The sequence below is a fragment of the Heteronotia binoei genome, chromosome 10 (genome assembly GCF_032191835.1).
Source record: "Heteronotia binoei isolate CCM8104 ecotype False Entrance Well chromosome 10, APGP_CSIRO_Hbin_v1, whole genome shotgun sequence".
Classification (NCBI taxonomy): Eukaryota; Metazoa; Chordata; class Lepidosauria; order Squamata; family Gekkonidae; genus Heteronotia; species Heteronotia binoei.
In genome coordinates, this window is record NC_083232.1 from 43,186,355 (window position 1) to 43,202,473 (window position 16,119).

A 16,119-nucleotide genomic window follows, 5' to 3' on the forward strand; every position below is an offset into this window, starting at 1 on the left:
GTATGCATCCTATCCCATGCAAATCCTTCCTTCCTTTCGGTGCAGTCAAAGCTTGGTCCAACAGCCGTGGGTTTATTTGCTAGGGAAATCAGCTCTGAGTTAACAGCCCCTACCTTGTCTTGCTTTAGGTGATTTGAATATGTGTATACAAAAGACAGAGGGAGTGGGAACACCTGTTGGATTAGTATTCGACATTTTCATTGCCTTTGACCCTATCATAATTCCCTGCTTCAGTGTGTTCACAGCAAACCCAGAGCATGATAAATGGGGCATACAGTATGAATCACTCAGCACTGATAAAAAATAAATGAGCCTAGACCATGTGCAACTTATATACACCTTAATACAGCATACAATGAAACAACTGCACAAAGGAATAACATTGACACGCAAACCCTCTGTAATATAAGCATTAGTTAGAAATGGAAACATTTGGTTAGATCAATTCAGTCTTTTCCAAATGGTACAATATTACTATTCTATTCTCTATAATATATTAAAGATAATTTGGAAAATAAAGGGGAAAAATGAAAAAAAAAATCTAATTTTAAAAACACATATTTCTATTCCACGTGGGGGGGGGGCTGCTTTAATTTGTAGCAGCAAAACAAAACAAGAGTCCAGTGGTATTTTAAAGACTCACAAAATTTATTTCAAAATAAGCTTTTATGAATCAGCACTCTTATCAGATGAATTCTGTGCATATGATGAAGTGAGCTTTATCCCAGAATAAATTTTGTTAGTCTTCAACTTGCCACTGGACTCATGTTTTACATATTTCTATTGTCATACTACTCAGCACAGGGTTTAAAATACAGGGTAAGCAGCTCTTCCCAACTGTCAAGGGATTAAATCTCACCTCAGTTATGGCATTACTAGGAAGCTTGGGAAAACTTGATGTTTTTCCTGCTCCCCTAATGAAGATATGATTGGTAGGCAGGCTTGCTACATCTGTCTGAAATTAAAAATATGGTACCTAGACAGAATCTAGGAGGCAGAAGCAGGTGTCAGTGGTATATTGGCAGGGGCAAAGCCAGAGCATATTTTGATGGGTCTGATGGGTGCAACATAGCTGGTTTTTTTGTGAATCAGTGATAACCTCAGAAGTATTGTAGGTAGGGGTTACATTTACCTGTACAGTTTCAGTACACACTTCATTCCTCTGCTGTGGCCAACACAAAGGAGATCTGGGCAGCTTCAACAACAGATGCCGTTGTTGTTTACTAGCTAGGGACCATTCATATATGAGTTTCCCCAACAAGTCATATAGCAAACCATCCCCCACCCCCCCAAGGCCATTTCAAGCTGGAAATATGGTTTGGAGAGGAAGGCAGATGTCCCTTTTCCACCTACGCTATTGTCTCACCCCAAATTGGGCACCATTCTTGCAGTAACTGAGGAAAACTTGGAACTCAAGTCTGACTGTTACACAGGGTAGGGACTCCAAATCCAACCTGCCTAATTCATAAAAATGTGAATTGGCATGAGAAACCACAGCTTCATCACTGAACACAAGACAAGCAAGGCTCTACCCATATTAGCCTTGAGGGAGAAACAGAAACTGGCTCTTGGAGGTGCACACTAGAGCTGTCTTTGCCTGCAAATCAGTTTGTTTGCTAAATTGCCAAGCTAAAAAGCAAAACCAAACAAATAAAACCCCCCATCAACAAACAGCTAACAAGTTTACTCTTTGCTTTTCTAGAATTTAAGAAAGGCTGGGCCATTTTTTTTCTGATTCTGGAATTTCTGGATGGCACCTAGGGATGAAACTCTTAGGGCAGAGCCCAAAGTGAGGAAGCTGCATCTCACAATTTTTAGGTGGTGTTTGGGAAGGACCCAGCATAAAACCTAATAATTACTATTCTAGAGCTTCTTTTAAAAATGATTGAGAAACCCTCCTTTGCCTTTTTTTTCCCAAAGGGAAACAAGGATCAGGACTCATAATTCTGTCTCAGCTGGGAATAACAACCCTTTATTATAAGGGCAAATGCTGCCTGTTTTAAAGGACAATTTACAGGAAGCCACTCAGGATAGGATTACAATGAATATCTGTGGAAAACAGTAATTAGTGAAAACATATCTGTTCTTGCATGCAAAATTCACTACGGGTCCAAGACCAATAGTGCAATCCAAAGAACACTTTGCTGGGAGTAAACCCCATTTGAATAGGTGAGCAGGATTTTGAGTAGCCTGTGTAGAATGGTACTGTGACACTATTGTCCTTATTCTTGTGTGATTCAAACAGAAAAGAATTGAAGGAAATCCATGGGGTAGGTGCAAGCTGTGCCTGTCTCCTCCTGGGCAAAAAGGTTGCCAGGTTCTGTAGTGTTTTTGATTTGCAGTAATCAGTGGTGTGAGAAGTTATTTTGTTGTTGGCTGGTCATGGGGGTTGTGAAACCAGAATTGTATCATGTACTTGATATTTTTGTTTCTGTCAATTGCTTGGATGGTTTTAATGTATTTCTGTATTTTTTTAGTTAAGTATTTTCTAACCTTCAAAAATTATAAACCTCTTGGAGCTGCTAGATTCAAATATTATCATACCTTTTTCAGTCGGTTTACTGGGGAACAAATTTTGACTTCGGTGTCACATCTAGCACTAACAAAAGGCTTATTTAAGGTATGAGCTTTCTTGTGTATACAGAGTAGCCAGGGAAGTGTTGCCTGCTCCTTATACCTTGAATAAACTTTTGTTGGGCTTTAAGGCGCCATTGGACTAAAAATTTGTTCTACTGCTTCAGATCAACATAAATCCATTTACTGATTGCCTGATGTAATCGTAATTTATAATCCGTTTCCAGAAAGCATAAAGGAGACATTTAAATAAAGGGAACTAAGCGTTTAGCAGATGTGACAGAAACTCTACCCACTTCCACATTTGCGAACACAGATACAAAAACCCGAAGCCACTCCCAAGGAAAACACCGTTTATTCGGTTTTATTTTTGACGCCAAACGCACGTCACCGAGCTAGCCGCTCTGACGCTCAGCCTAGCGCGGCCGCTCTAGCGTCTTCTTTAATTTCCTGTTTATGTATTCATTTCCTTCCTTTGGCCGGTCTCCTAGGGGGACGAAATGCGTGGCCATAAGCTTGATGGGAATTGTAGTTCATACTCCGTAAAGTGAGGAGCGCATGGCCCCGTCTGCACTACACTTTCCATAGGGCCTTGGGCCTTAAAGGAGAACAGTATATCACGTGATGCGCAAAATGGCTTTCTTGAGTCAGAGAGAGCGGATTTCGCTAGGAGATATGGGTTTGTGAGATACACTGGTTGGCGCTGTCATGCAGAAGATCAAGTCGCTTATGACCCGACAGGTATTGCTTGGGGGAAAAGCGCAAACGGTTAGAGTGGCAATAAAATGCTAAACTGAAGTAATTTGCAGAAAAATGTGGTGCCGGCAGTGGAAGGGGGCGGGTTTTACAGATGTAGAAGCAGGCCGAGGAGGTTCACAGTAGCGCTGGAAAGCAGCAACAGTTTCTTGCTGCTGTTTTGTTTGCTGGGTGTATATGGATGTGAGGCATGTTGCTTCTTTCCGAAGCCTTTTTTCTTTTGTAGTTTTGTAACAATTTTGTAATCCTTTGAGTCTGCCTCTGATTTCGCTACCGCCAGATATAATTTTAATTTCTGTTCCCATTTTGTTCTAAACTTCCAGTAACGTTTAGTTAAGAGATGGTTTTAAACGATCCCCCGCTTCTTATTTAATATAAGTCTGTAAAATGGAAGCTCCTCTGCAGCTGTTTTTAAATCTAATGCACCCCTCCCGCACACACCTGGGAACAAGATGTGCTGGAGTGACAGTTCTTCTGTAGCCCGGCTTGAAGCCCACGCAGGTATCATGTGGAGGAACTTCAACACTAGCCCTGTTGAACAGGCAGGAGTGTGTGTGTGTGTGGGGGGGGAGGGGTGTTGAGGGGGAGGAGTCTACTCTCTTTTGTTCTCCCCCTATTGATTCACCCTAACAAATGGCTGCTCTGTTCACTGTTGAACAGGCCCTGAGTGGAGGGTTGTTTGTAGAATAATAAGCATAGTATTATTACAGTAAAAAGTGGAAAATTCTATGTATTATAAAAGGGCTAGTAACCTAGCATGACATGAATCTAGCATAACATGGCATGTACCTGCATCTTTAGATGTGAGGGAGAAAGGGAAAAAAAAACAGGAATTGGGATGTGCAGGTGTGTCAAAAATTAAGATTATGCTGGGGTTGTTGGCCTTCAAATGGGAAGAAAGTTTGTTTGGTTCCAGTGAACTGGGGGGGGGGGGGGGGAGATTTCTAGAGCTGTTTTGGTCTATTGTAGAAGTCCCCAACCGTTTTGAGCCTGTGGGCACATTTTGAATTCTAACACAGGCACAACAACACAATGGCTTTTGCAGGAGGTGGAGCCAACCATAACTAATCAGAGTCATATTATGTATAATCTCATAGTAACTCTTCAGTATTTAAGGCAGAAGGTCTGTTTCACTAGGTTGTCTTTTAATCTGCACAGCCCATCAAAATCACTGCTGGGCACAAGCCCCGCCTGGCCCTAACCACTTTCTAAGAACACTGAGCAGGTGCCAGGAAAGGGGTTGATGGGTATCATGGTGCTCCTGAGCACCATATTAGAAACCCCTGGTCTGTTGAATCCCCCCTGCCCCAAAAAGGCTTATGTATGGAGAGGAACTTGCCTTGCAATGTTTCATAAACCGGCAAGGAATGAGTGAAGGAGATAAATTTATTGGGAGAATGGAAAGAGAGATTGTTCATCTTTTAGTATATTGTCATTACACTGAGACAAAGGAGATAAAGTGGAATTTAAATATTTTAAATTAACATAGTGGATATTCTTCAAGTATAGGACTTTGGGATAGAACCTGGCTCCCAGTGTAATTTATCACTGTTTTAGCCCTGACTGGTCATGCTGAATGCTTCCGTCAAGCTATTAGAATTCTCTGAGTGAGAAATGGGTGTTGATGATTTGATGATTTTATCAGCTCTACAAAACAAAGTTTTATATAAGGCTATCCATGTAGGAAAAGAAGACTTCATCCAACCTAGGTGAAGAATGATGCTGTTTGTGTGGGATGTAAGAGTTTTGTTTGGTGAGAGGATATTGTAAGGTCTCTCTACACCCTGCTTTTTCTCCTGGCTCAAAGTGGCTTGAAAAATCAAAGGCATCACAATTTAAAACCAACAACAACAAAAGCCAAGTCACCCCTGGCCCAAAAATGTCTTCAATTTATGTACAATTAAATTTTCTGGCCAGTAAAATGGTTTCACTATTCTATGGCTGTAGGTACATACCCCCCCCCAACCCCCCCCCCCCCCCACAACATTCAAAGTATATATATGCTGCATTTCTGCATGACCAGGAGTCTCACAGCAGCTCAGAATACGAGAAAATTGGGATAAAGTGAATGCAATAAGATTTGAAAATCACACACTGTGCTGACTACTGAAGGCACTGGCTGAAGGAGAGAAAAATTAGTCCTTGGAGACTGCTGCTGCTTCAAATGCTGCTCTTCAAAGATTTTGCAATAGCCCTTCTGCCCAAAAACATGCTACCTGAGCCAAGTAGTACTGGATGTTCTTGTTCCAAGGGGGTTGGGCTTTTTCTGGCAGCTGGAGATTCTGGGGTTGCTGGCTCTTCCCAGCAGCAGTCATGGTAAATGAACACACTTGCAGGATGATGGTGTTAAATCCCTCTCATCAGTGTTTAGATTTATATCCTGCTTTTCTGAGAAGAGGCCCATGTCAATAAAAAGAGGGGTCTTGTCCAGAGAAGACCAGCCTGCTCCAGATGTTGGTTATAGAAGAAGCAGATATCCCCTTTTCCCTGCCAGAAAAACTGCCTCTGTCCATCTGTTTATTTTCTCCTTAGGCTTAATCCCTGTTAAAACTCTGCCAGATGCCCTGGCTTTGTTTGACTGTAATTTTGTCTGTGTATTTATTTGCTTCATTTATAGTCCTCCTTGCTTGTTAAGACTCAGGGTGAATGATAAAATATTTGCAGCTGGGGAATCTAATACTATTTGTTTCTTGAATCGTAAAGGCTTTCTGTGGCAAAGTTTAGGAGCACCTACTGTAAAGGGGTTACAGCACTATAAATAGTTCACTTTGATCATGGGATAGACTGATACTCTGTAGGAACCATTTAATCATTATTGAAACTTTTTACCATTATCAGGTTAATAGCACACACAACACCATATATTTTCATTGAACTGTTGAACAGAATTTAAATTTAAATAGAGAGGTATGAGCTGGCATATAGTGAAGGATATCTCTTCTTACCTTTCTTCTGCTTAAGTAGCTGTTCTCTTGGAGGAAGAGCCACTTAAGTTGGAGGTAGGGTTGCCAGCAGGCCTGGAGAAAATGTCCTGTTACTTTAACAGAATTTTAATGGGATTCTATTTCCCTGATGATGCAGTTTACCTCTATTAATTGAAAAGCTTCAGCTACCTATTTTCTCATGCTAACCTTCTATTAAAAGGACAGAACTGTTGGTAATTCTAGTTGGAGGAAAACTGCAAACTTTGCTCAGTGGAATAGTAGGTTACATGCCATTATAAGTTGTCAATAGATGTTGATTCTCTTACTCTGCTGGTAAATTCTGGCTGTGAATTTTTCCCTAAATTTACAAGTGGGTAGTCAAATTCATGGGAGTGGCAATTATTTAAGTGTTTCTGATATTACTACTTAGCTGTGTTTGACTGTCATAGACTTAGGATAATTAAATCCATTTTAAGTGCTTAATACTGCAGAATTAAACTGTAGAGTACACAGAATTTCAAGGATTCTTAAATGAAGCTGATAGTTAATAAACTGTCTTGGTTAGTTAATAAATGGATAGTTAATAAACGGTGGATGACTTCTACCAGAAGATAGATTGGGCAGTATGATCCTGTTAATTCTGCTGGATCTCTTAGCAGCTTCTGATACCATTGATCATGGTGTCCTCCTGGGCTGTCTTTTTGGGGTTTGGCCTGGGAGGCATTGTTCTTTAGTTGCTTCTGTCATACCTTGAAGGTAGGTTTCAGAGTGTGGTGCTAGGGGTTCTGATCTGTCCCTTGATCTTTGGGGTTCTGAGCAGGGTTTTTTTTTTATAGCAGGAACTCCTTTGCATATTAGGCCACACAGCCCTAATGTAGCCAATCCTCCAAGAGCTTACGGGGCTCTTTTTACAGGGCCTGCTGTAAGCTCCAGGAGGATTGGCTACATCAGGGGTGTGTGGCCTAATATGCAAAGGAGTTTCTGCCACAGAAAAAAACCTGGTTTTGAGGTTCTGTAAAGTTCTGTCTTGTCCCCCATGCTTTTTAATGTCTGTGTAAAGCTGCTGGGAGAGGTTATATGGAGAGATTTTGGCTGAGCACCATCAATATTCAGATCATGCTCAGCTCTATCTCATGCTTCCTGCAGATCCCAGGGAGGCTGTCAACAGGTGCCTGGAGGCAGTTTTGGAATGGATGAGGGCTAACAAACTTCAACTCAACCCAAACAGAACAGAGTTACTAATGGTGTGTGTGTGTGAGGGAAGGTTTAACCAAGGAAATGGGATATATCCTGGTCTGGATGGGGTTGTACTGCCCTTAAAGGAGTGGGCTTATAGCTTGGGGGTGCTGTTGGACCTAGCAGACCTTGAGAGTTGCCTTTTCCCATATGAACCTATCTGTCTACTATAATAATCTTTGGAAGTCTTTCCATCTGAGGCTAGATGGGTGGTGACCCAAGAAAGGGACTTCTTGGTCATGGCACCAGAGTTTTCGAAGTCCCTTCCCAGGCAGATTCTCTGTCTCCTTCTATTGTTATCTTGCACCAGTGGGTAAAGATTATTATTTTTTTTTTTGTTTGACATATCCCTGATAACTGTTACTGGCTTTCCTCTACGTTTTTGGTGTTGTGTGTGTTTGTTTTTATTGAATTATTGTGCAAATATACTTTATTTTAAATTCTTCGAATGTTGAAATGTTTGATGTTTGCCTCCCTGGGGACCCTATTTGAGTGAAGAGGCAGCAAAGAAATGTTTTAAATTATAATAATTTCTTACTTGTTTTGTGTTTTTTTTTCTCCTCCCCAAGGGTCTCAAAAGTCCTCAGGGAGATGTTCATGATTTGAGCCCGCTTGAGAACTTCAGAATTCCTAGCAAGGTATAGTTAATGTACATTTACTTACTTGCTTCATTCACTTATTATACATATAACCACCTTTCTTTTTAAAAAGGAAGAAAAAAACTCTCAAGGTAGTTAACAAAGAAAAATGTAATATGTATGGTGGGGTGAAGCAAACTGGTGGAAGGGGGTCTCGTTGTGTCTTCCTCCCTCTCCCTCAGTGGTTGGGAATTACACCAGCTAGGCTAAAGGAAAGGGTCTTACTGTCTCTAGCAACAGAATGGCGGGCCGTTGAGATAATCTGAAAGGGAGATGAGCCCTATAGAGGTTAAGTCAGATTGGAAAATGGGTTCACACTTTTTTCATCTCCTGCTAAGCTGGTTGGCTGCTGTCTGTTTTCTGTGTGACATTTTGCACTGGTAAACATTCCTCCTTGAAATACCAAACTTTGGTATTAGGGACTGGCAACTGATGGCCCATGGGTTGGGTGTGGCCTGTGGAAGCCAGCTAGCTGTTATGAGTCTTAGTGATGTTACTGCTAGGCAAGGCTGTAGCCAGCAGGAGGGTAATGCAGGAGGCGCCCCCACTATTAATTTTCTGAACCCCCACCCCAATCCTCCCCTTTAATAACAATTTTTGGCAGGGTAGCTGCCCTGCTGCCCACCTCCTCATGAGTAGGCAAGAGGAGATGTATAAAGGAATGCTCAGTTGCTGTCCATTAGACTATTGGGAGTTGTTGTTTTCTCTTTCACTAACCTCCCTCCCTTTTTTCAGTGCTGTTTTAAATGAAAACTATATTTCCCATGATGCCTTGAAAGCCTATAAGCTTAAGATGCTTCTGATGACTGCAGACATAGTACTTCTTAATGGACTGTACTTCTTAAGGCTTGTGGGAATGTGCCTTGCATTTTGAAATATTTAATGCAGAGGGCGGGGCCCTCTGTGAGGGAAAACTAGCACACTTTTAAATTGGTCCTCTTTTGAGACTCAGGGCAGTGCAAATTGGTTTTTCCTCCTCCATTTTACACTCACAGCAATCCTGTGAGGTAGGCTAGGCTGGCTCAAGAATGGCTGAGGGTCTCCCAGTGGATTTCAAGGCAGAGTGAGTGATATAATTTAGTACACCTTCCAGTGATGTCAGGGGTGTGTGGCATATGCAAATGAATTGTGCTAATGAGCTCCAGCACCTCTTTTCCTACAAAATGACCCTTGCAGGGCTCCATCATTGTATAGTGGCAGCTGCATACTTTGTGACCACACGTGTGCAGTTGCAAACAGAAGTTCCTCTGTCCTTCCCTTCTTCTTTATCTCTGGCCTTGTTTATATTAGCAACCCTGTTTATATTCTCTTGGCTGGGTTAATTTGGCCCCATCATTCAAGTATTATGCAAGTTGGGGAGAAGAAATTTTCCCAGTATTTTAAAAGGATGCAGGTTGTTTTTTCTTTTCTTTTCTTTTCTTTTCTTTTTTTTAAAGAAAGCACAGCCTCTTAGAACTCTGCTAGTTGTAACATCCTGCTTCAACCTTTGTCTTTGAGCCCTGAACTGATTTTTTCCCTTAGATTATATTTTAGGAGAAGTAGACCTTTGAAGGAACTGAGAGGTTTTTTGTAGCTGTTAAGGTCTTTAGAGCTGCTATAAAGAAGGAATAGCATTGTGGTTTATAACTGGACTATTTGTAGTGGGAATTGTTGATGGCTAATGTATTGCATGAGAGGATATTGTTTCAACTGAGGACATCTATTCTTTTTTATTGTGGGCTGTTCTGAAGCTTGCAGTGAAACAGGCTATACATTTGTTGGGTGGATGAATGAACATCTTTTGATTGCCAGTGTTTTGCTGAGCAATTCACTCAAAGAGGGAAGTTTAAGGGGGCAGGAAGAGAACAGGAGGAAATATTTCTTCTCATTTACAGTTCTGCATTGCTTGACTAGGGCAGGAGAAACTGGTCTTTTCCCCCTCTGCTTTATGGTTTAAGCTACGAGGCTGTGTGAACACACACACACAAATGGATATATGCGAGTTGGATTCATGAGGGATTGTGTACATGAGTTCTCTGTCTCTAGTGACATGAGCATTTGTGTGTGTGTGATGGAACAGGCCTGATTGAATTGCAGAACCTGCTCTGCCCGCCCCTGTTTGGTGTTGCCAAATCTTGGAGGGGTTTTCCACTTCCTTCCAATAGGGTACTTATGCCACCACTGTACCCTAGTGGTGGTACTTATGCCACCACTGTCCTTTTGGGGGTTTCCTGCTAGGCGGGACATGCTCCCAACTCTCTTTCTCACACACTGAGGCCTTTCCTCTCTGTCTCCCACTGCCTGGGTTCCACGAGGACCAAATTCAACTTTGGGGTTTTCCTGGAGAAATAGCCACATGCCCACTGACTGCTTTCCTCCCACCCAGGGCAGCTCCTTCCTCAATAGTATGTCCAAAGGTGGTAGGGGGAGCTTCCTCCATTCTTCCTGTCTCTGTTGCAAATGAATGAATCCTTCCTCTGTGGCTGGGAGCAGGGGAAAGAATGCTTCCAACCACCTGGCAATCATGAGTTATTTCTCCCCCTGCCATTTCTAGCCCACGGGAAAACAACACAGCCCTTTTAAAAATGGACTTCCCAGAATCAGAAAAAGGGGGCGTTGTGTGTGTGTGTGCGCATGCGCATGTATGGCTTTTTTTGAGCAGGAATGCACAGGAATGCAGTTCTGACCGGCTAGGCATCAGGGTGTGTGGCCTAATATGCAAATGAGTTCCTCCTGGGCTTTTTCTACAGAAAAGCAGTGTGCGAAACAATGGTGACATTGGGGTGTGGCCTAAGTGCTTTTTCTACCAAAAAGCCATTTCTCTCTCTCTAACGAGGCCCATTATGGAGAAAAATACAATGGACTTTAGAAGGAAGATCTGGGCAAGTACCCCCTTGCAGTCTTCCCACCCACCCAAGTGAAGGCATTTACTCCTCCCCCCACCTCCAGGGGAGCTGAACCTCTGCCATCTGAAGAGCAATTGTAATTCTGAGTGATCTCCACTCTTCACCTGGAGATTGGCAACAGTGGTTCCTCAGGAGGAAATGACTTGTTTGGAGGGTGGAATCTGTGGCATTGTACCTGTCTGAGGTCCCACCCCTCCTCAACCCCCCCTCTCCCTTTACTGACAGAAATTGATTGCCTAGAAATAGCCTCTGGCTAGGGGCAAGGCTGAGGGGAAGAGGGAGTGACAAGAATGGCAGCAACCATGGCCTCTGAGGAAATGTTCCCGGCAGGGCCAGGCCTTGCCACTTAGTCAGATTATGGCACTGGCTATTTCTGCAGCCTTCAGAGGCTTCATGTGCTTGGGGGCCATCTGTGTGGGCCACTGATGGAATTGGCAAAGGTCTGTTGCTGCTGCCAGCTGCAACACCTTTTGTGAGGCCACAGTAGAGCAGCAGCCCTTTCTGAGGCTGGTTGACAGAGAGGACACAGAGAAGCATCAGAGATTTGTCTGTCTCTGAGGTAAGACTGTTTTGGTGGTTTGTTCAACATTCCCAGGCCTACAGTAGATGGGGCAGGGGAGTCAGCCAATGGGAGGCCAGAGACGCTGAGTGAGCCATGATGAGCCAATTATTTGCTGAGTGCATATAATGCACCCATAAGCCAATGGGAGAGCTCCATTTGGCCATCACCATAGGGGAATTATTATTATCATTATAGATATATGTATATATAGCATCTGCCTGGCAGGTGTGTGTGTGTGTATGCATGTATATGTTATACACGTGCGCACACACACAGACTCATACCTGTATGATCAAGAAGAGCTGCAACTCACATGTACAATAGCAAATTAGTCTCTATGAGCACAGCTACAAAAGAGATATTTGGTTAAGCTATTGTAGATCTGCTGTACCTCTCAATGAGCAGTGGGCTAGTGAAACAATGGGTGCGATTGAATACTATTTCTAACAAACGTATGGACCCCTGATAATATAAAGCAGAGATTAGCATCTGTTTTCTCCCTAGCTCTGGAATCATCGCATTTGTCAATTCTTCAGACTTTAGCTGCATCTCTATGGCGTGATCTTTTATGTTATTGTTTGGAATGCTCAATAATGATTTTTATCCATATTAACTGTAAAGTAAAACAGGTGGTTTCTTTTGACATACAGATGCAGCTGAGATTGATATGATTTCCACGGTAATGCATTAATGTCATGATGTGCAGGATTATGATATCATGGCAGGAAATGAACTAAATCCTCTTAAAACTATATTATTTTGGGGTAGTTTATAAACAGCACAAGGGCCTGAATAACCCTTGCTGTAAAATAGAGAGCATTATGGAAAAGAAATACATATTCTGAGTCAGCACAGAGGCAGTAGTTTTATTACCATCTAGAAAGAACCTATAAAGTAATTCTATTCATTGCTGACCTGTAAACAGTTATTGTTTAAACATGTGTGTTTTACTCAGGTTAATGGAATCCAAGAGACCAGACAAGTGCTTTAACTGGAAAAGTTCTTCCAAGTCCTGACAATAGTACGTTCGTAGTCTGGGGGGTAACACTGATGTTGATGCTGAAGTGAACCACCCAAAGCAGGTCTACTCATAAGCAAGTCCTACTTTATTCAGTAGGGTTTACTTCCAGAAGAGAGTTCTTGGGATTGCTGCCTAAGAATCAAATTACTGTGCTGATTATAGGGCTTCATGTATTGTTGTGGTCCTCTGCTCTGGTGTGCTACTATTTATTGATAGCAGTTTATTGATATCTTTGCCACTAGTAATGTTTTAGAACTTAGTAGTTTAAGTATGTTAAGCACAATATCAGTACAATTCACGGGGGCAATCAGGTGCGTTATCAGAGACCGTATTACACTAATACATCTGATTTCATGGGCAATAATATGGTTTATTGCAGGTTTCAAATAAACCTGTATGTTTCCAAGTGGCCACAGCATGTTTTGTTGTGTTTGTTGCTAGAGCCTGCATAACTACTCTTCATTGTCATCCAACAGGGCTTGAAAAATCTAAGGGACCTGTTTACCCCAGATACTTAAAAGTTTGATGTTGGGCCTAGGGATTTAATGTATGTGTTTAGTTAATCATTATTGTTATTGGTGGCAGAAAGTGCTGTCAAGCCATAGCAATTTGATGGCAAAACACACACTTCAGTAAGCCAGACATTTCTTCAGATGGAAGAAGTGTTTCCCTTGACTGCCAGGAATATATACTCATGTGCATTCTACTTCTCCAGGCAATGAGAAATATCGAGGTAGCACTTATTAGGTTGATTCCATTGGGAGGAGAAAGCAGTGAAGGCGTGTGTTTTTTTTCTTTATTGACAAATGTACAAACAGATCACAGATGGAGGCAAAGAGGCACTCTTACAATACAAGTCCACTACCCCGTATAAGATCCCCAGAAAGACACAGATCTTGTACCATCAAGGTGCTTCAGCCAGCTCACAGCAGTCTTTCTGCATCTGTCTTCCACAGAAGCAGTCTTCCTGTTCTTTTTCTACATCCAAACACACATCTGGCCCCTCTTTTAAACTATGTATATGGGCAGGTCAGCTCCTTCAGGTTGCGATGGGCTTATTTCCTAAGAAATAAAGCACATTGAAGAGATAGGCATTGTCACCAAGAAGCATTCCTTTCTCACAATCTGACTTTTCTCAAGCATCCATTTTAGGGCATGGTCATATGATATACCATAAGCAGGGCTTTTTTTGTAGAAAAAGCCCAGCAGGAACTCATTTGCATTTTAGACCACACCCCTTGGCACCAAGCTAGCTGGAACTGCATTCCTATGTGTTCCTGCTCAAAAAAAGCCCTGACCATTAAATAGGACTCATGGTGACAAAGGTGAGACCAGAAGTCCCAGTAATTCAAGGACTGTATGCTGGTTAATATGTGGATCACAGATGAAAATGAAGTCTGGTCTAAGTGGGAAGAGATCTCTCTCAGTTGGTGATGAATTAGCCAAGTGATATGAATAGTGTAGATTAACTGTTATAGAAGGTCATAATTTTGAGGCATTGCCTTCCTCTCCTATTTCATTTGATTTGACAACTAGATTTGACAGAAGTCTATCAAATGTAGCAGCTGTAGTTTCCAAAAGGGAAATCCTATCTCATATGCTTTCCCAGTAACTGATGAGTGGCCTTGGCTGTCTAGCAGGGTCAAAGAGAACTTTAATATAGTCCATCAGGTGAGAACAACTCTTTTGTCCAGTCCTTTTAAGGGTTCTAGAGAGATGGCCTAAATACAATCAATAACTGAGCAGAAGTTAAGCAGACATGGGTATGGCTCACTTTATTTTCACTTTGAGCTCCATGGAACAAAGGTGGATATAAAATGTAATACAAGAATATACTTATTTATCTGTACTTGTAATATTGGTCCATGAAGTCCTTAAGTTGTTTTTTCTGATAGAAAAAAAATTAAAGAAAATGTTTCTTTAAAAAGACTTATGAGGTAAAGATGTTTGGAGTTTATTCCAGATAACTCTTTAGCTCTTCACAACACTGTCCTCTTCATGGACTGAATGTTCAGATGTAGCTAATCTACCCAGATAATGTCTTTCCAGCAGATCTTTCTCTCTGTAAATAATTGTTTTCCTGCATTCAGACTGATATCCTTGGTGGTGGTCAAGAAATGTAGTCCTGTTGGTTCTTACTCTAGAAAATGTAGCTGTTATACACTGAAATGTGAGTAGTACTGAACGAGTAGTACTTAATAAGTAGTACTCTTGACAATGCTGCCAGCAACAGGTCTTCCTTTCCCAGGTATCTTTGAGTTGCTTGCCAGTTTTAACTTGCTTTTTAAACTCTTCTTCCTTCCCTCACAATATGCTTGCATTTGGTCTCACAGTGGTCTCACACAGAGCTCTTAATGATAGGGTTTTAATTCAGGTTGTTCAGGCTCATTCAGCACTGTCTATTAGACAATTCTTACTTCTCAGACTAGGTTCCCTGGGGAGAGCCTTCTTGAAGGAAGAATTTTCTGAAAACAAAACAAAGTCAGGGATGTTGTATGTTCATCATTGATATCCGTGCTTAAAACAAAGAAGGGAATAGGTAAACACCTCCCTGCACACCAGTGAATAGCTTGTGATAAGAATCTCCAGGGACTGTTAATTAAATCTTTCAAGAGCTCTGTAGACCAGAGGGAACACTATAAATCATAATGAAATTTTTGTGTTATTCACCCTTTAGAGCTCTAATATGCTATGATAGGAAAAAAGCTAGTAATTGCAAAGCTGAGGTGCTTTCTTGTGAGTGTGGCACTCTGCAAATGTAATTGTGTGGAAAAAATGGGTGGGAAATACGCAGGGCCGCTATACATGAGAACAGCAGAAGGCATGGCAATGCCATTGTTGCCCTCTTCTGGGTTATCTGTGCTGTGCTTAACAGGACACCTTCCTGGTTGAAGGGCTGGTTCACATTTAGGATGGGATGATGTTCTCTTCCTGGTTTCTCCGATTATGCTTTTGCTGCTGGTTTTATGGCTTCAGTTGTTATTTGGTAAAGTATGTGTCATATCTGCATATAGTATCATTTATGTAGAATGCTAATTTACTGATGCACTGGAAAGGTTGACAATGTGTGTGTTGTGTGAGAAAACTTTAGTATGTGGCAAATGATGCAAAAATAAAGAATCACTGGCTCCATTTCCACAAGAGAGAAGCAAAATTGAAAAGGGGGGCTTTAGGATTGATGACATCCATCCATAATTCATATTTCTAAGCATATTTTAATTTTAAAATACTATTTGCATTTAGTTCAAAATCCCCTGCTGTCAAATTTTATTGCTTGTCTAGGATCTCTGGTTCCTGAAATTTTACTCCACCAGAATTACCCAAATAAGCATCATATAGCTCTGTAGATCTTGTTCTGGGGAAGCTTGTCTATCGTTAGCTTTGCATTAGAAACCAAGATCTTAAATTACTTTATAGCCAAAATTCATAGCTACTCCACAAGGTGGCACTTTAATAAAGCTGTTGACTGAGGTCTGAATATGTGCTGGAACATTTCGTAGGGGTGTTTTATTTAATTCTGAAA

The 16,119-nt window shown here is 41.6% G+C and overlaps 1 protein-coding gene across 2 annotated transcripts in view; it reads left to right on the plus strand.

Annotated features, from left to right (window-relative positions):
* Nucleotides 1-3,168: 3,168 nt before the first annotated feature.
* The window catches only part of VPS50 (VPS50 subunit of EARP/GARPII complex), a 98,613-nt gene continuing 85,662 nt past the window's right edge, over nt 3,169-16,119 (plus strand). Inside the window, exons 1-2 of one of the 2 annotated variants that reach the window (XM_060248504.1) lie at nt 3,169-3,315; nt 8,060-8,128. In XM_060248504.1, the coding sequence (XP_060104487.1) occupies nt 3,283-3,315; nt 8,060-8,128 (102 nt within the window). In that variant the 5' untranslated portion in view covers nt 3,169-3,282. The remainder of the gene's footprint in view (nt 3,316-8,059; nt 8,129-16,119) is intronic. The other variant, XM_060248506.1, reaches the window with a different exon arrangement.